At 35.3% G+C, this 26,264-nt stretch overlaps 1 protein-coding gene across 1 annotated transcript in view; it reads right to left on the reverse strand.

Moving 5' to 3' along the window:
• LOC116166720 (neurotrimin) overlaps positions 1 to 26,264 on the reverse strand; it is a 102,680-nt gene that overhangs the window by 10,460 nt on the left and 65,956 nt on the right. Inside the window, exons 6-10 of the mRNA XM_031481795.1 lie at positions 26,124 to 26,252; positions 25,925 to 26,062; positions 7,014 to 7,163; positions 6,874 to 6,939; positions 6,397 to 6,477 (exon numbers count right to left, since the gene is read on the reverse strand). Of these exons, the coding sequence (XP_031337655.1) occupies positions 6,397 to 6,477; positions 6,874 to 6,939; positions 7,014 to 7,163; positions 25,925 to 26,062; positions 26,124 to 26,252 (564 nt within the window). The remainder of the gene's footprint in view (positions 1 to 6,396; positions 6,478 to 6,873; positions 6,940 to 7,013; positions 7,164 to 25,924; positions 26,063 to 26,123; positions 26,253 to 26,264) is intronic.

The following is a 26,264-nucleotide window of genomic DNA, read 5'->3' on the forward strand; positions in this document are numbered from 1 at the left end:
ACGGGGGTTTGTTTGAATATTTCGTTACAATTATAGACGATCATCGGCGTTACGTTTGTTACAAAAGTGCGATGCATCGATCATGACAAATAAATTTTTGAAGTACACAACAAAAATGTGATACGATATCTTAGGTAATCTTAGAGTAAGAGGTAAGACAACATGAGGCGCTTTATAAATTGTTGTATGTGACCAAAATACATGAATTTTGACAATGAACATAAAAATTGTTAGTCGTAGTCGACACTGCAATATTTCAGGTCTAATTCGTAAACGTTCAATTATTACAAGACCATAAATCATCGCTGCATGGTTACTGCTTAGTCAATAGAAAGGAACATTTATTGTACAAATGAACCATTTGTTAATTACATAACTAGTTGTACTTCAATAAACTATGTTGAACTTTCCAACCGATCAATAAACCTACTGTAACCAATAAATAATGCAGGTACGCCTAACGCATTGGAGATTTTAAGGGTTGTCCTAAATTGACAATGAGCTTAATAGAAAATGCCCGCGAAATAAAAACATTTTACCTAACGCTATGGAATCAGCCAAATTAGTCGAAAAGTACCTAGGTGAACAAAAGCACCACGGTGTTTGGACACGGAGACTACTTAGGACAAAATTGAGAGATATAATCACTTAACAGCTTCCACCTTTAATTGAAACAGAAGGAAACTGACAATTACAACAGTCAGTATATCTTTCACGTTTTATTTACGCGTCGGTTTTACACAGCCTACGTACCAAATACGTTTGAAACGTCGGAAAATTTGCCATGGGCACAATAACAGATAGGTACATTCTCCTTAAAATGTGTGCGCCATAATTTGCCATGAAAAGCTTCACAATTGCCTTTAAGGTTTCTTTATGTTTGGAAATTATTAGGAATATACTAATCTGTATTATTAATTGTTTCGTAATCAGTTTGTGTTCCAAATCCTTGTATAGGTACGCTTGTTCTGGTTGCTTCTTGTCTATAGTTTTCACACTCATAATTACGAAAATTTAATTTTCAAAACCTGAATCTTGTTCCGTCAGTGCAATATTTTCTTTATTTCTGGCTTCATAAGTATTGACAGGCTGATAGGCAATAATATAAATAGGAGAAAAATTTCATCACCAGCCCACAGTCGTATTTCCTTATATTGCTAAACACGACAGACAGTAGAACTGTTCAATAAATCTTCAGTGTCCGTATTATAGGTTGTTTCAGAGTAATTACTTAACTACGAAATCGCCTATATCCCCTTATGATTTAAAAAAAATTTAAAAACCACCAGGTAGCTATTGCAACATTATACTATTGTTACGGATGTTTGTATCAAATGTGTATGGAAGTAATTCCTCTACTAATCCAGAGGGGATCGTGTAAAATTTAAAAATCGACCTAGTTTACCTAAACATGAAGAAGAAAAGTGGCAACGGGTTATTTGTTTGAAAGTATTGATTGCTGCTTTACTGTACAATCAGTGAGTTGCCAACCCACTGCAAAAGAAAAAGTCGATCAGATTTTGGAAAAACTTTTTCAGTAAACGAGGTAGTTTGAATGAGTAAGATAAATGTATTTTTAACCGTAAGGGCGACGACACACTTAGGTGTATAGTGTGAGTATAGTGGTGAGGCGCTATCACCACTTCTGCGGAACTAAACTATAAACAGGGGGTATGCGGATGATGGCTGTACATTGCCATGATAAAACCTATCCTCTGCTATGGAGCAATTATTGCCTGGTGGCCTTGAATTTGCTCTCCACAACTGTAGACCTTCTTAAGAGGCTTCTATACCAGCGCAAAAACCCTATGTAAAAGTGTTTCGCGCCGTGTCTGTTTATTCTTAAACGAAATATAATATTGCTAAAATTCAGTGACTATGATGTTTATAAAGGTGAGATCTGGGATTGTATCGAATTGTATTTTAAATAGTAACTTTAAATCATAAGATACAGTACAGAGCGATAAAGAATTGCTATTTTAGACAATATTCAAAGGGTCGTAGATCTTAAACAAAAAAAAATAGTAGCAAAACAAATTCGATACAATCCTAGCTTTAACCTTCCTTTGGCAAAATCCATTCACAGTAACTGAAAAAAGTTTATTATGTACCAGTAAACAGACACGGCCCGGGACGCTGCAACTGTAAAATTCTAGCAAAATTTTATTAGGAAAGTGCTGCCACGTCTTGTGGAATTCGAACTTAAGTTACATGTTACCGCCCATTTGATAAAAGGAGGAGTTCATTCTTATCTTTCCAACATAATTTTAAATCTACCGGAGTTAGTTAGCAAAATAATTTTCTTTGAGTTTTAACTAGAACCCTTTAGGAAAGTAGGCACTGTAGAAGTATACTAATACGTACAACAATGGAAGTACGACATTCCTATCTCTGTGAATAGACGCTATAATGCAACAAAATATTATCCCTGATTATCCGTCTGTCTGTCCGTTCATTTGTCTGTCTACGCACAGTAAAGCCTTGCTCTTAGATCACCTATCGATTGCAGGTTGTCGCTGTACCATTGCTTAGGCTGCGTTTAGTTGTGCGAAGTACCAAAACCATTTGTGAAATTAAAATATAGGTTGTAAATGTAATCAAAAAAAAGAACGAAAAACAAATCCTATTAAGATATACAGGCTGTTGCATTCAAAAAATGCCAATTTTGGGACAAATCTCAGAAACTGTGTCCCAAAAATTTGCTGTGGGTAACACAGATACCACCCGCACACCTGTACATGCGCGATTCTGCCTTTTTTGGATTTGGATCCAGTCGGTTCAGCCGTTTAGCCGGAAACGAGGCCGGAAATGAGAATTTGACACACTTGCGCATGCGGGATTCTGTCCAAAAGATTTTCAGTTCTTCCTTTTATGTTTATGAATAGGTATACGGCAGGCATGTCAAACTCATTTATCATCAAGGGCCATTATAAAGTTTCCACTTATAGCTGCGGACGAGGCTGCGGACATCATAAAAAGTCCACATAAAAAAATTTTGATTTTTTATTATTAACAAAAAAGTAAGCATACAAAATAATACAAAAAACGAAAAAATGCAAATATGTAAACATAAAATCATTAATACGTACTCAAGAAAATGTACCGTGTGTCCTATGTTGGTTAAGACTGCAGTGTATTTCAGCTGCTTTTAAAGATAAGAGACTTGTGGTTTTCGCGACCCTGTGCCACTTTTTTGTGAAACAATACCACAAACAGAATCGATACGTTTGTTTCTGAGGTCTGAGATATAGGGTGAATGTGAAAAATTGGACTTTTTGTGATGTTGTCATATCTGGCTACCCATGTAAGATAGAAAAAAAGTAAAAACTGCCTATCTTAGGTATTTTTACGTAGAAACCAGTGACGTAGTAAAAAAAATTTTGACAACAGTTTCTGAGATTTGACCCAAATGTGATATTTTTTAAATGCAACACCTTGTATTGTATGTTTACATCAATTTTGTTGCATTCTTTTTCGAGATTACATTAATGTATCATTCTATATTTATTTACCATTTTTCAAAATTTTGAAATGTCGTGTACCGTCAGCCATTTTTGTTGATTGGCATCGACTGCTGTACTTACAATAGAGACAATAAACAAAACAAAATCTCCATTTATTTATTTATTATTTCCTACTATTTAAAGAAGTAAAAAATAAGGTTTTTATGGTTTCAACGCTAAAATTAAAAAAAAAATAAGTTGTGATACATCAATGTAATCAGGAAAAGGAATGATAAGAAATTGACGTTAAGATATACATAGTGTTGCATTTACTCAATACCAACTTTGGGTCAAATCTCAGAAACTTTTCGTTTTCACCTTGTATCTCAGAATCTAACGCAGCTAGATTGGCTTTGTTTGTGGTATTATGCGTTTCACTTTAAAAACAGCTGAGATACACTGCAGTCTCAACCAAAATAGGACACACGGTAGGTACAATTAAATTTTATAATTTACAAAAATCGTGATGGGCCGCAGGTTTCAGAAGGGGGGGGGGCCGCATGTGGCCCGCGGCCCGCGTATTTGACATGCCTGGTGTACCAAATTTGGTTCTAATCGGTTCAGGCGTTTCGCCGGAAATGAGCGTACAGACGGACATAATCAAGATCTTGGTTGAATCGGATTCCTGGTGCTTCAAAACGTGTATTTTCGTCAAAAGTGGGGGATCATTTTTTACCCCAATGCCCTTACACGTGCGGGTGGTAAAAACAGCAATCAGTTTGGTCAGTATTACGATTTACGAAAGTTACATAAGTAACAAACTAATTAATTGTTTATCCACCTGATGTGCCGACACGACACCCCTTCACTACCGAGGAAAATTAGTCTTAGTACTCCTAGATCAGTTTGCCATTTTTGCTTACGGATTTTGTTACCTCTTTCATATGTGGCCTCAGCTCACCTTTTCTTTTCTACAGTCACCCATTGTTCTAGTCAAGGAAAATGCGTCGCCGTGAATAGGTATACTAGAGTCTAGACCGATTAATTGGCGTTGATTGACGGATTTCAATCGATGCTGATTATAGCAATAACACCTATTTTAGGTGTTGTTTCATGTTTGAGTTGTTGATTATAGTGAATCTCAATATTGTGTGCGCGGAACGGAAAGGGAAAGATGCGTATCTACATACGAAAATGTACGGAGGGAAACGATATTGCGAATTGTAGTACCGCCTCCTCCGTACTCTAAATCTACACCCCGCAGGCCCCTGAGAAACTAAGCGACGGGTATAGAAGCCTCTTAACCATGTGCAAAGACTTGCGTACCTTGCTTGCACGAGCGCGATGCGAACAACTCCCACAGCCGCCATGGAGACGCTTCTGGGTCTGCCTCCACTAGATCTCCACGTGAGAGAACAGGCGATTCTGGCATCCTTGCGTCTGAAAAATAAGGGGTTGTTGAATAGCATAGGTATTGGGGTGGGCCACTGTCGAATTCTGGGACAGGCGATTAAGCGATTGCCTATTCTAAAAGGGCGATCTGACAAACCCACTCCTCAATTCATATTAGGGAAAAACTACCACATCTATCTTGATGAGTATGTAGCATCACAACCAGACATACCTATATATCTTCGCGGATGGATCTAAAACAATGGAAGGAACAGGCAATGGTGTCATCATCCAACCACTAGGCAAACTTCCTTCTGTATTCCAATCAAAGTTGGTAGGATTAACGTACAGTGCGAGAAAAGTTCTTATGTATAACAACAACCACAAAGCTATCAGAATTTCCAGTGAGAACAGGGCTGCCCTGCGGGCACTTGGTCACTGTAAAATTACCTCTAGGTTGGTTCAATGCCACCATGCACTAGAGCAAGTAGCAAGCAGCAACACCCTTGAGCTCGCATGGGTCAAAGAGTATCCTGCAATGGAAGGTAATAACAAAGCCGATGAGTTGGCCCGACTGGCCTTAAAACTTTCACTTACAGCTGCAACTATTAACAACTTAATAACTCAAGACACTCAAGCCCAGCACAGGGCTAGTTGGAACATGACATGGGTGGTTATTGATGAACAAGCACAAAATTGGTTTTATTTTAATTTGTATTTCCATAGTAATTTTTCCATTTTCTAAGTGTTTGTAATTGTGTAATTATTCAATTCAATTCTATCCTGCAGTGGGAGCACTTTATATGATTTGTTTTGTTATTCGGAGGTTCCTCTAAATTAATCCTCTACACCTCATTACTATTATTATCAGTAGGTACTTGCAGTTTCAAGAACTGTCGTATTTTATTCAATGTCTCTTTTGCCTGCTCTCCATCTTTCCTATCCAAAGTTGAGCCCCAAATGTTCCTTCTCTTTTAATATTAAGTTTGTAACCCTTAACAATTTTTTTCCTACGCCACTGGTTTCTGGATAATCTTTATATTCTCTTCTTAACCTAATGACACTACTTTACGCACAGCTAGTACAACAGTGGAAGTTGTTTACGGGACGTTCATTTCGAAATTAAGCGGTATACTTTCCGATTCCGATATTTCTATAAATCCCGGTTAACCATTAGTTTTATTATTCAATCCTAGATGACCGTTAATACCAGAACAGAAAAAGTAGCCACAGTGAATAAACAATAAAATTCATCAATTTTGTACACTTAGGTATTCCCTGGGGTATTCCCTTTTATCTCTGTAATTCTCAGATCAAAATTAAAAGGATAGTGCGCGTGTCATAAAAGGCTTATTCAATCCCTCTTTTTAATTAATAATCCGATAACGGTGGAAATTCACCGCAGTCTCAATAACCTCTGGTGAGAAAATGAAGGAAGTAATCCAAGGTTTGTTTATTTTGACATAGTTGTACTGTATACATTGTCAGTTGTATTATAGCTTCCATTTTATAATAACATGTAACCAAAATTAATCCATAAAGAAGGGTATTATAAACTTACCAAGATGTTCTCTGTTTTTATCTCCAACGACGCGGTTCTCATTCGAATCGCCTCGTTCGTGTCTCTCTCCCCACGTTCTACCTAAACATTCCAAATTATCATAACTTGCCGGCAATTTTACATATGCATAAAAGAATAAGAGCTATCCTAAAAAATTTCGTACCTCCATTTACTTTAATCTACAAATTACTTCAGACGTAACGATCAATATAAAAATGTTTCATACCTCCGAGCACTTACTATAATGGCCAACAAAGTAAAATTACTCTTCTGCGCGATCGTGAAAGATCTAAATACAACTTTGTGGCACACAGATGACCGAATAACATAATTCAACGCGTATACCGGAGATACAAATGTAATTGCTTAAATATTAAAACGCAAAAGTCACCTAAGGTTTATGATATTCGAAGCGGAAAACCGGTATAATAAAACCATTATTTTAATAATTTTGAATAAATATGTATGGGGGTTTACCTTTCTTCCTAGACGCTACGGTAAGAAACTGAGTTGTTGTGCGTATAGTCGTTGGAGCCGGAATTTCTGAAATGAAATTAGTACACATGAAATTTCCATACATCTACTAATATCACTAAAATACAATGATAATAACCCACCCTCCAACTTGATAACACCATCCGTTTCCCCGAGAGAGTTTTTGGCGACGCATTTGTACGATCCGAAATCCGACACGCTCACGCTTCGTATTTTCAGCATCATGTATTTTTTGTATCCACTTTCCATTGAGACTGCTTCGTACTTATCACCTGTGCGAATAATTAACTGTTAGTGGATACATGGGCTGATACCAAGGTATCTGTCGGCTGTGGCTTTGTAAAACATCAAACAGTTGCAACCTCAAATTTCAAAGCATAATAATATTTTAGTACACGATGAAAACAAACAAAGCTTTTAATAAAAAGCTTATGAAGCTCTAAAAATATCTTCATTTCGCGATCATATAGCCAGAAGCTGTCCTAAACAATAAACCACCCCATTATCTATGGAAAATGAATAGCAAATATAAATATCTATACAATACTAGTGAAATATAAATCAAAGCATGTACAAGCTAAACGATTTTTACATAATTTTAACTGTTCTGATAGTTTCGTCAAATACATTCCGTAGTTTATCTTCTTTATGAATTAAATGTTTAAGAAAAATTTGCAGACTTGTCGTGATACTATAATTTCCAACAAACGTCAGTTTCAGATGCAGAAGACTTTCCATCACCATTACCCACGTTCAAAGGTTCCATGTATTCAAAGATTTATTCGATGAATTCAATTCAATCGGCTTTTTGATTGATTGATCAACAAAACCAAATAACTTACGGCATTTGTTGTTAAATGTAAAAGGCCGATTCAGAGTTCCGTAACGGTAAGCGGTAAGAGGTAACGATAAGAAATAAGAAAAATAAACATTCAAACTGTAATGGTGACATTCAGAGTTTTTCCGTAAGACGCAAAACGTAAGTAGTAAGAGGTAAGAAATGGATTATTTCATTTCATACCTTATCTCTTACGGAATCATGTTTTGTTTATTAAGATGAGAAGGTTAAACATTTGTGTTGAAGGTATATTAACACTAAAAGCGCTATGATTATGATGTCACTATCCATATTCGTTTACCTACGTCTATGAAAAGCAAAATAACCTTTGGTACTAAAATCTCATACGTCAGTTTGACAACATATGACGCAAACGGTCTTCCGTTACCTCTTACGGATTTACGTTACCACTTATTTCTTATTTCGTACCTTATACCGTTACGGAACTGTTCAAAAATATCGAACAAGATTTACCCTAACGATGACACACTTTTAATACAGTATTTTGTAACTTGGTATTGTGTTTTAGGTAACTTAGTCCGCATATGGTAGATTTGTATATCTGATTATTTGTAGCTGAATTATGCTGACAAATCATATTAAGGTGATAACAAAGAATATAGGAAACCATTCCTACAATAACACCGCATAATTATATTAATGATGAAAAATACAACAAACTGCAAAAGAAGAAAACTCTTCTTTTTTAGCGCCGCTTTCCAAAACAATTACCTCCGTTCAGTGAGGCATTTCATAAGCCATTCAATGCTTTGGGGTAAATGGTTTAATTTTTCGATATAGATCTAAAGGAGTGGGTATATTTTCTTCAATTTCATAAACGGGTTCATTGTCTGGAGGTTGAAAAACTGTGGTTAGATGCTCTCCGAATAGGTTAGCGTTAGACTTTTCTTTATCACTCTTCACCCAAGGTTCCGCATTATTTTTCCTTATTGGTGGTACATTTAGTTTAGGCCTCCTGGAGTTTTTGATTGGTTTCCATATAGAATTATCAGTTCTAGTTAGTTTGGATATAAATTCTTCGAATTGTTCATTTCTTACTTCTCTGAGTGTTGCTTTTAACCTACTACATAAGCGATTGTACACATTTTTATCGGCGGGTGTGTGGCTTCGTTGCCAATTTGCTCTAGCACGTCTCTTCTCTGCAATCATTCTTTTAATTTCTGGTGGTATATGTCCTTATTTAATTTCTTTTGAGGAACTTTTGGTGTCTCTTGCTCTACAGCTTGTTATACTCGTAGATTTGTTTTAGTAGCTATTTTTATTTATTCAGGCTGTTTTAGTCGAATTTTTAGGTATGTTTTCACTTAGTGCCTTACGATAAGCATCGCAGTTTGTTCTGTGTGGAGTTTTTGGGTATAACAGATGTGCATCCTGTTATTAAACTACCATTATATTGAATTAAAATAGGGGAATGGTCAGATGATAAGTTAGATACCTAATCCTACTACTGCAACAACACAGGAAATTAATGTAAATACTTCTACATCTCCTCAAACTCCGATACAAATGCAGATTTTTACTTTTTGGTGTACTGAATCATAGTTATTAGCAGTTTGTTATGTGAACTAGGATGGCTTATACTTCCGGAAGGAATCATCTAGCGGAAAATAGACTTTTTACTCGGAAACTAATGCGGAATCACGTAGTGAAGAGTTTTGTTGCTCGAAAAGACACACCCTGTATATCTATTCGGTTTTGGGTACTGTGTGCTACCTCGTTTTGCTCCATGCTATGGATTGATTAGGGCGAACCTGTTTTAATTTTCAACCGATTTAGGTACTTTATTACGTACCGTATAAAAACGTGTTATGAATTTAATGTAATATTTGATTTGTTTCACGTAGTGTAGTATTGGAGCCCAGGCAACCTATTACTTTCGGTTAAATTTGTTAGTAAGATAGTACTGTAGAAATTTTAACAGTTTTGGTAAGATTTTTTAATTGTGTTGCGAATTTTAGCTAATATCAATGTTTGAAGACCCAAAAAAGTTACTTAGAGACCTCAAATCTCGCAGCCAAACTTCACTTTTTTATTTCGATTCTTTCGACTGTGCTGTCGGGAATCGGGATGTAAGCATATATTACAGACGTTGTTTACAAAGTAATCGGTTAACAACAAAAACCAAATAATTTCACCGACAAGAGTCCATTTCGATTATATTTTTTATTTTCTCGCTATAGTTTTGGGTAGACGCTTTTAAATTATTTTATTTTTCATTTGTCTATTATATGCCAATTATATCTGTCATATGATATATATAAAGCAGTCCATAACGTCCTTAGGTTAACTCCACATCTGCTGATAGCACCGGGTCACGAAGGAGATATTACCATCGAGAATCGACTCTTATATGGGACAACTTCCGTAACTTTAGCGTCTTGCTTGATAACTATTTTGCCCCTTCAGGGTTAGATGGGAATATATTTAAGTAATATGTGAACATAAGTACAAGCTCAGTATCTTTGTCATGTTATGATCGAGTTTGAAACAGAGTTGGACTGGGTCACTGGGTCAACTGGGTCACCTGGGTCACTAAATTAAACTGGGTCACTGGGTCACGTCCTACTCTTTTCAGTTAGGCCCAGTGACCCAGTTTGACCCAGTCCCAGTTTGACCCAGTGACCCAACTTGACCCAGTTTGACCCAGTGACCCAGTTTGACCCAGCGACCCAATTTCACCCGGAGACCCAATTCGACCCAGTCACCTAGTTTGATCGAATAACGCAGTTAAGTCAGTGCCCTCGGTTCAAGTGTACAGATTATGAAATAAATGAAATGCTGGTTTGTTGAAAATAATACTCGATTGCTTGACAACTGCCATTTCTGTGATGTTTGCTTTAATACTGCCGTAAAAAGCTTTCCATGTCCCGAATTGTATTAGAATAATGTTATTTCTTTGCTTCAGGGCTTACCAATTTGCTTACAGGTGTTCATTCACATTTAATTTTTTTCTACTAGTTAGCTTAATCCAAATAAATCTTTTTTCTAAATACTTTCATTGACTGCTTGACTACAAACTATAAACAAATGCATTTGATTTTTTTAGGTATTAGTTCTCTTGAATGAAATTGGGCTACGTGCTTGTTGCCGAATATTATTGAGGAAGTTTTTTTTTAAATTAAAAGTTACTTGAAATTGTTTTGGATGATACCTAACAATAATTTAATTACTGGGCCACCGGGTCAGGACGGGTCACTGAGTAAATGGGTCACTGGGTCAAGCTGGGTCACCGGGTCAAGCTGGGTCACCGGGTCAAACTGGGTCAAGCTGGGTCACCGGATCAAGCTGGGTCACTGGGTCAAACTGGGTCACCGGGTCAAGCTGGGTCACTGGGTCAAACTGGGTCACCGGGTCAAGCTGGGTCACCGGGTCAAACTGGGTCACCGGGTCAACTGGGTCACCGGGTCACTGGGTCACTGGGTCAGTAAACTAACTGGGTCACCGGGTCACTGGGTCACTCTATGCTTGACCCAGTCCAACTCTGGTTTGAAACGCGAATGTTGTTGCAGACCATCGTTTCCTTCTGGAGGAGGTGGCCTATTTAGTATAGATGCATCTTACGAGTAGAATTTTTATGGATTGAACTTTATTCAATTAGCAGATAAAGCAACAAAATTGCCTGGTTTATGCATACATGGTTTTAATTATTAATATAACTTCAGTGAATGGAAAATAAATTGAATTCTTTCCTTTTTATATGAGCTAGCCTGGAAGTCGTAGGACGGTAGGACGAAATTTGCATAAAGAATTGAATAAATAGAGCCACAAACCTGAGGTCTTTATCAATAATTTCAACTGCTTTTTCAAATTTACATTTCCCCTTAATTGTTATCTTTAGCTTACTGCAACATTGAAAAATGTTTTAACGATTTATTTTATCAGCCTAACGATGACGTACCTACTGTCGCAATATGCAGCTATCAACACGACCTTTTTAAATAATAGCTGAGTATGGGAGAGATCTAGAGTCTTTACAATTCTATTTAACCAGGTACATTTTTTCCAGATAACTGTTCACGGACCTCTTTTTCCGCTATTGGATCTTTTCTGTGTCGCCGTTTTTAAATAACGAGCTGTTGATTTCCTTTCCACAATCGAAACTAAAAGTCATTATCGTTATACAGGGTTTCTCAAACTTAATTGTTCCACGTACCTCTATTAGACTGTCAAGCCCATGGCGAACCCTGTTAAAAAATACAGACTACAGATAGGCATTTTATTTAAAAAATCATGTTTTAAATTTGGTAAAACAAATAAGGTGTTTTCTTAAAATAAACAAAAGAACTATTTTTAATAAAAAATAAAATAATTTAAAAAATAACATAATTAGCTACTAAAAGGTTTATTTTTCTTTCGGCCTTAGGTGGTGTTGAAGTGAAGGTTTGTAGGGTGAGTAGGTTCAAAAAAATTTGAGCCTACTCACCCTACAAACCTTCACTTCAACACCACCTAAGGCCGAAAGAAAAATAAACCTTTTAGTAGCTACTTATGTTATGCTACCTTATACCCACTGAAATTAATGTGGTGGGTGGGCTTGTTTTTTTTCGCAAATGGGGTCGATTCTCGGAGCAATTTTGCTCAATTTTTTAGTCTTTATTGATATTCGGCGTTCAGTCGATTCCTATATTTCGTCTTAACATGACCAGGCGTGAAAACCCACTCTCACATAAATAAGTGCGACTTTGCTCGTGCGCCGTCACGCTTGTTGTAAGCTGCCACCATTACGTAATTTTTTTCGCGTACCCCCTATCATTCAATGGCGTACCCCCAGTGGTACGCGTACCCCACTTTGAGAAACGCTAACAAGAAAAAACATTGATTGTACCTTTCGATCAATGTAAAATAATCAACAGAACTTTTAAAATTCGAAGGTGCATGCGCGTGTTTCAGAATTCAATATTCACAAAATTTAATGCACTGCTTCACGATCCCCTACAGACCACCACGACAGTTTCCTTTTTTTTCACCGCATAGTCTTGGAAAGCAGAAGAAGGAAATTAAATTCAGAACTACTAGCAGCTTTCCTTTACCTAAAATTACTATGATTACGTACATGACATAATCCTTCGTAGCGCTTATGAAAATCGGTATGTAACTTATTGTAAGTCAATTTGTACTTCATAATGAGAACTAAGGGCGTAGGTACACCTACTTCCATTTTAGAGAGTATCCCAAACGCTTGAACGGGCTTGTAACATTAAGTTCGGTGAAAAGTTACAAGATATCTATCTCTTTGCTTTAGAATCAAACAAATAGAGGCATTAAGTTCAAATATCTCCTTTACTATAGACCTATTTGATCAGCTAAACTTCTCGGAAAACTCAGCAAACTGAAAGTGTCTTGCCTGCCGATCTATTATCAACGCATGAGGTGTTTTTATAACAAAAAATTCCATTTAACGACAATGAAACTAATTCAATCGAGATGACAAAAAAGTCTTTTCAAACGTAACATTATTTGCCATCTTTCCATTGTAACGGGTGGAGTAATGGCCGGTCGAAATTTTGCAAATTTTTCGGATATCGCTTTGGATTTGTACTAAAATTGGATAAACCTTTCTTCCTTTTGGGGATAAAACTTTTTTCGCTTTGTAACTATTGTAGTATGACATCATGTTGGGTTCATTGTATTAAACTTCCTTGTGCCGCGATTCGCAATAAATGGGATCACAGAAAATTCTCAGTGCAAAACAGGATGCAGATAACGAATAAATATCGGATTTCTTTAGATAAGTTTTTTTATCATTGAGTCACCATCCAAGCTTGGGAAAGCTGGTTCTGCAAACGCTGAAAAAATTAGTTGATAAGTATTCCCCAGTTAATTGGTTTAGATGGAGGCAATTGTATGAGAAGTACCAGTAATAAAAAAGATCAGCCATTTTGCAACGATTAAGGGGCGTGAATATGTTAGGAGAGAGTTAAGAGGAAAAAATTTTTAAAAAAGATTGGTACTGCATAGCCGGGCCGAAGAGATCGTAAATTTTCAATCGCGTGCATTAAGCACCAAATAAGTGATTCCGTTTAAGTGACGGTCGATATTAGTCCGAGTTTAAGTACAGTTTTGCACCATTAGTTAAAACGTGAAATTTCCATTGGGTAAATTTCACGCCCGAAGAGAAAAAGTAAATCGCGGAATCTTAGTTAAAAATTTGTCAAGCGTATTGTGCTATGAAATCATCCACATAGTGTTGAAATTAAAATTAGACGTGGACATTACGTATCAAATATAAAGCGCTAAGTAAATTCGAGCGATAATAGCTGTGTGATATGAACCCTTGTTCTTAAAGGAAAATAATACGAGCGCATTTTTTGGCATCTATCCGACGGAACAAATTTGAACGTTTCACTCATTTGCCGTTATGTTAAAATTTACTATTGTGCCTCCTTGGAATATAACCATCAAAGTTTTTTAAGTGTGGATAGCCGTTTTCATCAAAGTAATGTGGTTTAAAAGTTCAATGTAATAGTTTGTTATGAAAAAACTTCTTTAAATCGACCAAAAAATCAGGCAAATTAATTCACGAACTTACGCAAATTAAGGTGTTCACATCAATAAAATTTCACTGTGGGATTATACCTACAAAACTACATGTTTTTGGAAAATCTCGTCTACCTTCTACAAGGAAAATAACCTACTCAACAGCGAGCCAAGGATTTTTCAACTGTAATCATCAGCTATATAAAAAAGAAAAAAAAAGGAAAACAATCGACGACGTAAAGTTGGCATTCCAAAAGTTGCAGTCTACCCCATCCATCAATCAACTAGCATGTAAAGGGCTTCCCAATCTTCATCGAAGTCCTGGAATTTTAAAGGTTAGTCTATTTTGAATATTTTCATTGTAATAAAAATAAAGTCAATTTGTGTGTATTTATATGTTTTATGATATGTTTTAATCGATTGTTTAGTGAATCAATTTCCTTAAAGAAGGTAATTAATTATATTTGAAATAGTGGAATTCGTGTCAAGGAAAATGTAGTCTAAAAAATAATAGTCACCTCTTCAAGGGAGAGAACATATTGTGAGTTGGCCAACAGAACTAATAATATTCAAATTTTTTGATAACTTAATAAGGTTTTAGTCATAGTTCCCAATTTTTATAATATTGATTGTAAAGATCGCAATTTTCTGGAATGCATTGGATTTTGCATTAAAATAAATGAATGAAATTATGGCCATTGAGTTGATGATTTTTCAACGAGAAGTTAGATGAGAAGTAGAGTAATTAACACCAGTAAAAAGTGAATTAGATTCCTGATTTTTCGATGGAAGTAAGACAGTAGAAATTTTGTGTGTAAGTATTTGAGCTAGTCGGAAGCGAGGTAAAGATTTTGTGATTTTATTAAGAATTAGCGAATTTTGTTGAGATAAGTTGTCCAAAAGGGTTGATGAGGTGAGAGAGGAGAGAAGGGAGAAGCGGGTACGTGTACCTGAGGTGGTTGTGTTTATCCGTAAAAAGAAAGCACCGCCACACCATAGTCCTTTTAACTTTATTAAACTTTTAATTACAGTAAACTGAATTCAAATATGCTACTGTGCGTAGGCACTATAAACGTAGAATTTCAAATTTAAATTATATTATGGTGTTATAATGAACTCCTCGTTACAAGCATATCCAAGCGACTTTTTAAATACAAATAGAGATATAAGAACAGACACTGAGATTGGATATATCGTTGGTTGGATAATAATGGTATGCCGACAGCTGCTATGTACTTTTTCGTTTGAAATTTGACACAACGCTAACTCGATTCGTAAACAGTTTTTAATGAGTAAAGTTTTGCGATCCTCGAATTTTGTCATGACCCCGACCGCTACGATTGTTCTCCCATTCCTACTGACCATTCGTGAACTAACTCGCAGTGAGTAAAAAGATTTCATTTGAGGTCAGTTTTGATGTACCTATCAATCCTTCACAGAATCGCTTTCCTTCCGTTGTGAACACTCGCTGAAACCTTTGAATATAATTTTATATTCAAAGCTGAAACGTTGTCCTCAAATTACGGCAGCAAACTAATTCTTGAAGAGGTACAGGTAACTGTCAGTTATCTTACTTAAATGTAAGAAGAAAAGTTGAATGGCTTCACAAGAAAAAATACAACTATTGCTAAGTGTTCAGGTCGAAAGCCTTAATTAATTTCAGATTAGGTTTGAAAGGTATCAATTTGTGTAGATTGAATGAAGCCTGTAGATTGGATGCAATTTTAGCAGGTTCACGGGTACGTTGTACACGTTTAACATATATATTTCTAGGCATTTTCCTATGTGAACACATTGCTTGTCAGCTGGTCAGTTAGTTCATCCAACCACTTTTTACTCGAGTACTATTGGCCTATAATGACTAGTTCTGTCCCTTTCACACTAGTTCGCTCTCTTCTTTTAGCCGCGATGTATGACGGAAAAAAAGCAAACTCTCGGGTTTGAACCCGTGTCATCGAGGTTCACAGCCTCTTACACAAAAACATCATTGCACAAGACACATATCACTTCGCGTGTACACTCGCCACGATCTGGAAGAAGACTGACAGGTCTTGGCTGTGCGTTAAAATGACGCATGCGGACATTTCAAGGTCAGATCAAAGTAGGTCAAGCTATCGATCAAAGTTCACACTGTTCAAAGTCCATTCTCCACTGTTCAAAGTACAAAGGTTGCTCACCGATCAAATTCCACTACACACCTGTTGTAAATCGCTCAACTGACTGGTTAAGGTTGTGCGTTAAAATGACGCTTACCAACTGAACTGATCGGACCGCCTATTAATAATACTTATACTGTTATGAATGCCACAAACTGATACGTATAATTAACAATAAGCTTAAACTCATTTTATTCACTGTGGTGCTATCAAATACGGTTTAAATTAGCATATTAGTTTCAAAGAATTCATAAATCGTTAATGAGTAAAACACAAAACCTTCGAAACACTTCTAATTTAATTTGTGAATTTAATTTTAAATAGCGACTAGTTTCGAAAAATGGTCATCTTCTAGCTGTAATACGAAGCTACAAAGAAATATTTACAGATCTAGACTATATAGTACATACCTCGTTGCAATGATGAATTCTGTTAAATTTGAAAAAATTACGTGTTGATGGACAAAATGCAATAGAGGATAATGTTTTTCATTAGGTTGTGCTTCTCATTGTGCATTTCTCAGGTGATTTTTTTCTTTAATTAACTAATTAAATGAGTGCATTGCATTATAGTTGCTAAAGGTGAATCATGGGTTGATTTACCAGGATACGTTATTAGTCAAAACTATCGCGCATGGGTAAATGAAAATTTTTTTAGAGCGATCTTCTAATTGCAAAAGGGTACGGCCTTCCTACTGTCCAGATTTGATCCCAACAGGTTTTTTTCTGCTTCCCATATTAAAGAATACCACTTTCAAAATCGTTTTCACGCCCTTGAAGAACTTTAGAATGCCGTCGAGAAATAAGTATGTCACACCGGCAACGCCAGCACAAATATTTGAAACATGAACCAGATACTAATAAATTAATTTACTTTAATTAATGGTGGTTATTATTTAGTTATCCATTACATTGATCCATCGCTGATTTTAAATAGATGACATTTTACCAACTTCAACAATTTTTCATTTTGCGCGAAATTCAAACTGTCCGCAATCATTTTGGATCGTTGCATATGTGCACCAGGAATCCGGAAGGCATTGCTACTGATAGTTATTAACTAAATCAGCTTGATCCTCATGTGATTTTGTTTTCAGTAGAAATACCCATTTAGATTTTGCAATTCGCTTTTATATTCGCTATCACTGTCGAACCCGTTTGTAATCTCTTTGGTATCTGCACACACTTCCTAATACCTGAATCAAATATGCATTCTGGACCTTAATTATTTATTTATGACCCTGTAGAGTAGAAAATGTACTTTAATCGTTTGTATAACTAACAACAATTCCCTTAAATTGACTGTATCCTTCATTTTAATTTAGGATGTAAATTATTTGCCCGTCTTTAAACAAGAATCCTTTCTATTTAATTCTTTATTACCTAACTTCAAACAATTCCGCATACAATTAAGTTGTTAGAGATTTTTGAGACTGGCTAGTTAATATCCTACATAAATGGCAATTATAAAAATGTTTCTCTTGAGTTTATATGCCACACAAGGATATATTAAAAAAGTCGGAAAAATGGCACGCCATCAAGTTCTTTCAAGTAAAGAAAAGTAATTTCGTCTCTGTATTTATTATGCTTGCAAACTTTCAAACTTTCTTTTCCAGATTTTAATATTAATCAAGCAAAATCTGAGAATAGGTATTTTTTTGAATGAAATTCTGACTGATTTCATGTAAATTATTTTACAAAAGTTACGAAGTTTCCAGCACTTCAACAAGCTATTGTTTATAGTAAGTTGCAAATTTATGCATAACTAAAGTTAATATTAAGTTTTAACCTGTTATACCAAATATGACTGCGGAAGAGCAGAATATCTCAACAATAACCGTAAATTTGCATTACGTACCGTTTGGCGAGTAGCTCTTCATTCCACCTTATTGATTATTATCACTCATGATAACCGTATATCAAAATAGTCGTTTTGCAATTGACAAGCGGTCTATACAACTTTACAACATTGATAGATAGATAGATAGATAGATAGATAGATAGATAGATAGATAGATAGATAGATAGATAGATAGATAGATAGATAGATAGATAGATAGATAGATAGATGTATATTTGTGCTGTACAAATGTATAAATATGTTTGCACACGTCAAATTGCAAATCTTGTATAATAACAATGGTATGTATACACGAAAAGAGAAAAAAAGTATTTGTATAGATAAAAAAGACATTTAACAATAAGATTAATGTATATCAACAAAAACAAATATTAGACAAACAAACAGAAAACTCAACCACACATATCGAAATCACAGTCTAAGTACTCTTCTACACTGTAGAATGCATTGTTTTGCAGATGTTTTCGCACTTGGGTTTGAAATTGTTTTGTTGGCAGGCATCTTATTTGGTTTGGTAGTTTGTTCATAAATTTTATACCGTAGTAGTTAAACGCATTTCTTGTTCGTGTAAGGCGCAGTTTTGAAAATTTTAGGTTGTGTCTATTTCTAAAGTTGTATTGATCGTCGGTTTTATCACTGTAACTGTTAATGTTAGTTTTTACATATAGCAAGCACTGATCAATATATGCACTCGGTATTGTTAATAATTTTTGCCGAACAAACACTTCTCGTACATCATCCCTATAATTTAAATTTGTGAGCACCCTCAAAGCCCGTCTTTGCATTTTAAAGATACGCTGCACGTGTGCCGAGTGTCCCCATATTAGTATCGCATACGTCGCGGTTGTCATAAAAAGTGCATGATAAGTCATAAGTAAAACACTAGGAGGAACAACATTTTTTAAGTTTTTCAGTAGAAATATCACTTTCGACAGTTTACCCGACACTTCATTTGCATGTAAATCCCACCGGAGCCCATGATCCAACGTAATCCCTAAAAAATGTACTTTTTCCTGATGGTCATTGTTTTTCTTTAAGTTAAAGATGATGGTTTCCGATTTATTGTTGTTTAGTGTTAATTTATTTTCCTTGAACCAATTAGATGCAGATTCATTTAGTCGGTTGGATGATTCTTTCGCCAATATTAGTGATGGGCTGGAGCTTAGGATAGTAGTATCATCAGCATATAATACTAATTTGGAATTGAATATATTCTGGGTTATCAAATCAAGGTCATTGACGTATATGATGAACAACAATGGGCCCAGCACAGAACCTTGTGGAACACCACTTTTCAGATTTGTCATTGTTGACTTTTCACCGTTATGACTTGTTATTTGATGTCTATTGGTTAAATAACTACTTATTAACTTTTGGCTGTTATTATTAAAATTGAAACACTCTAGTTTGCTTTTTAATAACTCGATCGATACGCAGTCGAAAGCTTTAGTTAAGTCCAGAAAAGTGGAGCAAGTGTATTGTCCCTTTTCGAAACCGTCAATAATATAATCGGTGAGGCTTTTGATTGCATCCACCGTTGATTTAGTTTTCCTATAGCCGAACTGCATAGGGCTCAGTAGATTATTTTCTTCCATATGGAAAGTCATTTGATCTTTGATAAGCTTTTCAAATATTTTTGACAGAACTGGTACTATTGAGATGGGCCTATAGTTACTCGGTTCATCCGGTTCTCCTTTCTTGTAAATTGGGACAACTTTGGATATTTTCAGCGCCTCCGGATATACTCCTTGTCTTATGCATGTATTTAAAAAGTTTAGTCATGGGTGAAATAATAATGTCTTTTACCTTGTTTATAATATTAATATTCAAACCATAATAATCTCTAGAGTTACTGGATTTTATTTTATTTATGCAATCCCGTACTTCAATTAACGTTACCTCTCTAAAGGAGAAGTTTTGTTTAAGAGAGTTAGATTTATTATAGATTTGCTGATAGGTAGGGAGAGTAGAGTTTCCGAAGGGATTTGACAGCTTGTTTGCCATGGATGTGAAATAAGAATTTAATTCTTCAGCTTTTAAGTTGCTTTTGACGTTGGAGTTTTTGTGGGGGCGATGTTTGTTGACGATCTCCCACGATGTTTTGGCTATATTTTTAGTTCGCATTATTAAGTCTTTGTTGTAATTTAATTTGACCTTTTTTACTGCACTGTTGTAAAATTTACGATAATTTTTTCTCATTGTGTTTAGTTTTTCATTAGGTGTTGCTCTGCAAAGATCTGATAGTAGCTTTAAAACTTCCCTTTTTTTGATTATGCTTTCGGAGAACCATCCATGTCGAGTTCTAACATTTACGTTTTCTTTTTGGCGTTTCTTTGGAAAGCTCGTATCCATGGCTAACTTTATCCTCTCAATGAATGAGTCCATCATGATATTAGGATTATTTGTGCTCTCAATGAAGTTCCATTTCATTGCCGCAACATAATTATAGAAATAATTCAATCCCATTTCAGTTATTGGTTGAATCACATTGTACTTAATTTTATGTGGATTAACGTGGTTTACTATATCAATATCGATACCCTTGTGATCAGATAGTTGATGGTCCTGGATATTCGTGTTATAATTTAAAACGCCATGAAAATTGATAAAAATGTTGTCTAGACAGTTATCATTTCTGGTGCTTAAATAAATTGTCTGTTTGAACCCATAAGAGTTTAGGATATCGCAAAAATTGATAGTTCTTGTCTCAAGGGTATTGAACCTTACGTTAAAATCACCTGCAATGATTACATAACTATTTTTGTATCTTGCAGTTGTGAAAAGTAGCAGTTTCTCAACGCAATCTAGGAAAATTTCAAAATTTCCGTTAGGTGATCTATATATTGAAATCAACAATAGATTATCTGTAAGCAGCAATTTCACAGTTTATTTCTGAGGAGAGGTTACATATTTCTTGAACGTTGTTGCCTGAAATAGTGTCATGACATAATATCATGGTACCTCCGTGAATATTATGTTTTCTTGAGAAAAAAGATCTTACTGCGTAACCTTCTAATTTAAATGTGCCTATTTCATTTTCCGAGAGAAAATGTTCATTTATACAAATTGCCTTATAACTTTGATCTGCCAAAAACGCCGTGAAAGTATGCACTTTATTTCTTATTGAGCATAAGTTTGTGTGTAACACACTAAAGTTACTTTTTGTGGGTGTTAAGTTGGTGCTGGTTGGTTTGTCCTCTTGTGAAAAAACCGGCTTACTCGTACACCAATCGGCCACATACTTGGATCGAGAAGGAACGCGTAATTAGAATTAATGTTTGCTCTTGTATCAATTCAATCTCTTACGCTAAGGAATTGATTTCCAAATGGTACATAAGAGTAGATTGTGGTATGTATGTGCATGCATATTTTTAACATGCCATTTTCTTGTTATACACGGTGATTCAGTTGTAGGAACCACTAATTCTATCGGCTTGTATTATAGTTTTATACATATTGTTTTCTATTTTGCGTTCAGAATGCTTCTATTACGATACGCGAGTGATGACATTTGCGTATCGAAAAGTGACTCATTACGACATGCAAACGGGATTGTTATCGGATTGGTAACACTGTTGAGTGAAAATGGTAACACTGACAAAATTTCATAACTGCCATAACTGATTAGTACGTTCTTCGAAATGTTGAATGCATTGTTTTGTGTGCACCACTCTTGAAACTTTGAAAATTCCTTTTCATACACCTTTTTTAATTTGTTAGGTAATAATCTTCACTTATATTTTGGGCTATTTCGCGCAATTCTGGTGGGGTACAACCCGGGGTACAACTCAATTCTTGGGGTCATTATTTCCGAATTTCGCGTATTTGTGTAAAACTTCAAATGTTTGAATCAAGAGTATGAAATTACCAGTTCTACCAACCTAAAGGTCAAAATAACAAAATTGACAAATTTTGCAATCCGGTTCATACCCAAAACATTCAAAAGAATGTTATGGCATGAGCCAATCAATATGCCAACATCCTCATCGACTTCTCTGATTGTGATTCGATGATCATTCATTACCCTTTTGTCCACTTTTTCCACTTTATTATCGGTTGTTGATGTGCTGAGGCGTCCAGGGCGTTATTGCCATCTTCAACGGCTTCACGGCTACCTTGGAAACGTTTATACCACTCGTAAACCCTTGTTTTATTTATCTATAGAAAACTCACTATAGGCCTTTGTTAACATTTCACACACTTTATTACACTTTATATCATTTTGTACGCAAAATTTGATACAAATTCTTTGATCCATTTTTTTCCGAAACGAAAATCGCCGAGCTCATAAAAGCACGTGTAACAATAGCGGATGCCACAGTCACAATGAATATATCTGGAAATTTTATCATACTTCAGGGACGCGAAATTTAAAAATTCTCATTAGATTCTGAACACACCTCGTACTACACATACAAAAAGACAATAAAAGGTGAAAGACGTTGAGATATGTATGGAGAGTTAAAAAGCAATTTAAATTAGCCTTCCTTTCTATGGTTACGCTTGCCAAATTCTGTTCAAGTGTGGGTACTCGTTTTATTACGTAAATTTAATCATATACCATTTAGAATTGAGCATCCAATTTTGGTAAAAATGGAAAACATATCGTTTCTAATAAACGCAATAGAAATGTTTAGCAATGGACGAACATGCGTGTAGTCGGCGAGGATGTTGATCTCCTTGTTCTCTTGCCTTTAACACCAAAAAATATAAAAATAAAGTCAGACAAAGGCAAAACTAAAAAGAAAATTTTTGCAGAAGTGATACCAAATATTGTATGTTTCAGAAGCAAAAATTACCATTTTTCAAACACTTGTAAAACAAAATGCAATTGGCTATAGTGAGAACCTTCAATGACCAACATTTCAACCCTATGAGAAGTAAGAGAAGCTGGTGAACCCCTTTTCCTGATGGTATACGGTGCGAAGAAAATTTGAAATCTTCGGTTAATTCATATAGGTTTTACCAATTTAAAACGGGTCATTGTAGCCTATTACAACACTCTTTATGCGAGGGCCACAATCCGTACAAGTGTACTACAACTTATTTCGTGCAACTGTACGGTTGCATACATGGAGCACATTTGCAAACATCTTTATGACCCCGTCACCCACTGATCTCGAAAAAGGGTCGCGCGGGAAAGTAATAGTTTGTACACACCAATTTATTTCGATGAGACCTTTCATTAGAATACCTTGAAAGGTAGAACCGTGTGTTTACCTCCCCCCCCCTCCCATTTACAAAAGTTTTACTTGGCACCACTAAAGGCATGCGTATACAAAACCCCAAACCAATTGGTTTTCGTATGTATAAGTTATGCAAAAAAAAAAGTGAAAATCCAGTTCACCCTACGCTGTTTGAGCATGACCACTCCAGCACACCTCTTGTGGTTAGGGACTCTTCGGTTCCTTGAAATATACGTATTTTCAAACGTCTATACCAAGTTTCAACTACTTCGCAATTTTCTTGTCTATTTTGGACAATTTGCCTGTACTATTATGATTGCTACTCATTCGTCTGATGCAGATCGCACAATTAGAGTTATCATTAGTAGATTTTTTTAGTACTCCTACTGTCGGGTGATAAATGAAAATGTTATCGATTTATCGATAAGTCTGTGTAGTACGATAATTATCGATTAATCGTTAATCGATATCTATCGACAATTATCGATAAGGTTAGGTAATTATCTATAACTTACAATAATTATCCACAATTATCGATAACTGTTGATAATTATCATCGATAACTTTTGATAATTATCGATAACTTTTTATAATAATCAATAATGATCATTAGCTGTCGACATCGATTATTGACATCTGTTGAAAATTGTCGATTTCTGATAGTTATCGATTAATCGAATAGCGATAATTATCGACAGAAAACTATGGATACCTTCTCATAAATCTTATCGATATAAATATATTCTCAATCGGTATAACTATGTCATCCATGCGTACACTCGTTTGCACTTTTGCTTATTTGGTATTGATATTGCTAGAGATAATTTACATAAAAACAGGATCTTTTGAAGAATATTAAAACAACTATAACTATTCCGTACTTTTCTGAAATCAAAGGTGGTCAAGTAGACGATAATCCTCAAAAGTTTGGTGCGGCCTTCCATATCCTCAAAGTTATTAGTTTTTAATAGAAACGGTATTTATAAGCATAATAGTATCTATTTCATGTCAACCAGCCTGAAGTAGGTTGTCAATTATTGTGATCATATTTTAGAAGTATCATCCCAACTCTTCAATGCTCTATTTGATTGCTTTTGCGATAACTCGATGTAAAATTAATCGGTAGGTTATAGGTATCGGTAATTATCGATTTATCGACCACTCTAAAATCACAGTTAATCGATAAATTTTTCAATAATTTTCCATAAATGATCAATTAGTCGACTATTTTTTAAAATATATCAATAATTATCGATAAGTTATCGATTAATCGTTTTTTGCAAAGCACTACTTTTAAATGACTAATTATTATTATTAATGGATGATTATCAATTAATCGATCATCTTTTTCAATTATCAGTTGCCTATTAACCGATAATTATCGATAAGTTATCGATTACCCGTTTTTTTGCACAGCACTACTACTACTGTAACTCTGTTACAGCTGTTTCAGCACCCCATTCAATTATCTAATAAATTCTGACTGATTTCACATTTTAGTTTCTTCTCAGACAACAACCCTAACTGCCTCTAGAAACGGTTGCGGAAAAATTCAGGCTGTACGTGGAAAGTTCGCACTTTACCGTTTTAAGCAATCACTCATCGCCATTCTCATAGTTTTGTTTATCATTTTTACCTTCCAAATTTTAGTTCCTTTTTAGTGCTTTTCTTGTATGTTATGTTGTATATTGAACAGATTCAAAATCTGTTCTCTGACTGAAATCCCCGTATCAGACTGTATAAATTAACCATTTCCCATCTAAATCTGTATTTAAAAAAGCCTTTGTGCGGACTTTTCTTTAAATTCTAATTAAAAACATAACTGAAAACGTAATATTCACTAAGGAACTGAAAATACTGAACAGACGTTACCCTTATATTACAGAACCTGTGCAAATGAAAAAAAAACCTCTCAAGATAAATTAATAACCGTCACTGTTAACCACATTTGACGGACATGAGGAATTACTATTGATTTTGTTACAAAGAAAGACACAGACCACGGGCTTGTTAAGAAATAAAACCCCAGCCTTCCCTTGGTAGTATTGCGGATTCATCGGTACGATAGAAAGCATTTCAAAGAAATAATTGCGTGTAATTCCCAGGCACGAAGGAGTATATAAAACAGTGCTATCCTTTGTTATCGTACCTTAGGTATTATTTTTATATCTAATATGAAGTTATAAATAATTACACTCGTAATGGACGGCCGGCCTTTTAATCGGTTATAATGGACAGGAATGCTATAAAAGGGGAAATTTGTAAATTATTTCACGAATGAATGCACTGCATTTATATTAATTAGCATCCATCTCGGTATAAAGTAAATAAATGACAGTAAAAAAATAAATAAAACTTGAGCATTTTCATCTCTCTCCCTGATTTAGGTTGGAGTGGTTTTCCGTAGGTAATTTTACAAAGCCACTTTAATTAATGACCGTACATAACACACATTAGTAAAGTAAAATTAGAACGGAATATTGAATTCATGTTACCTGAAACTATCATATCTCCCCTTTCTGTGGTCCAATAATTAATTGATGTTGGAAACGCTTCAGTGTGACACTCAAGAGCCACATCTTGGCCGATATACGCTCCCTCCAGTTGATTGGGGATGGAGAGCATTGGGGGAACTAAAGATTTATGTTTGGCAATAAATTAAGCGACCGTCGAATTATTTGTATGTAAACTCACATTGCACCCTTAATTGAACACGTTTACTTATAGACGGTGGAATCCCATTGGAAGCTATACATAAATACACAGCCATGTGTAATCGACTCACTTTTGTAATAAAAAGTATTTCCCCGTCGACTACGTTTACTGGAAATAGAA

The sequence above is a fragment of the Photinus pyralis genome, unplaced genomic scaffold (assembly GCF_008802855.1).
Source record: "Photinus pyralis isolate 1611_PpyrPB1 unplaced genomic scaffold, Ppyr1.3 Ppyr1.4_LG3b, whole genome shotgun sequence".
NCBI lineage: Eukaryota > Metazoa > Arthropoda > Insecta > Coleoptera > Lampyridae > Photinus > Photinus pyralis.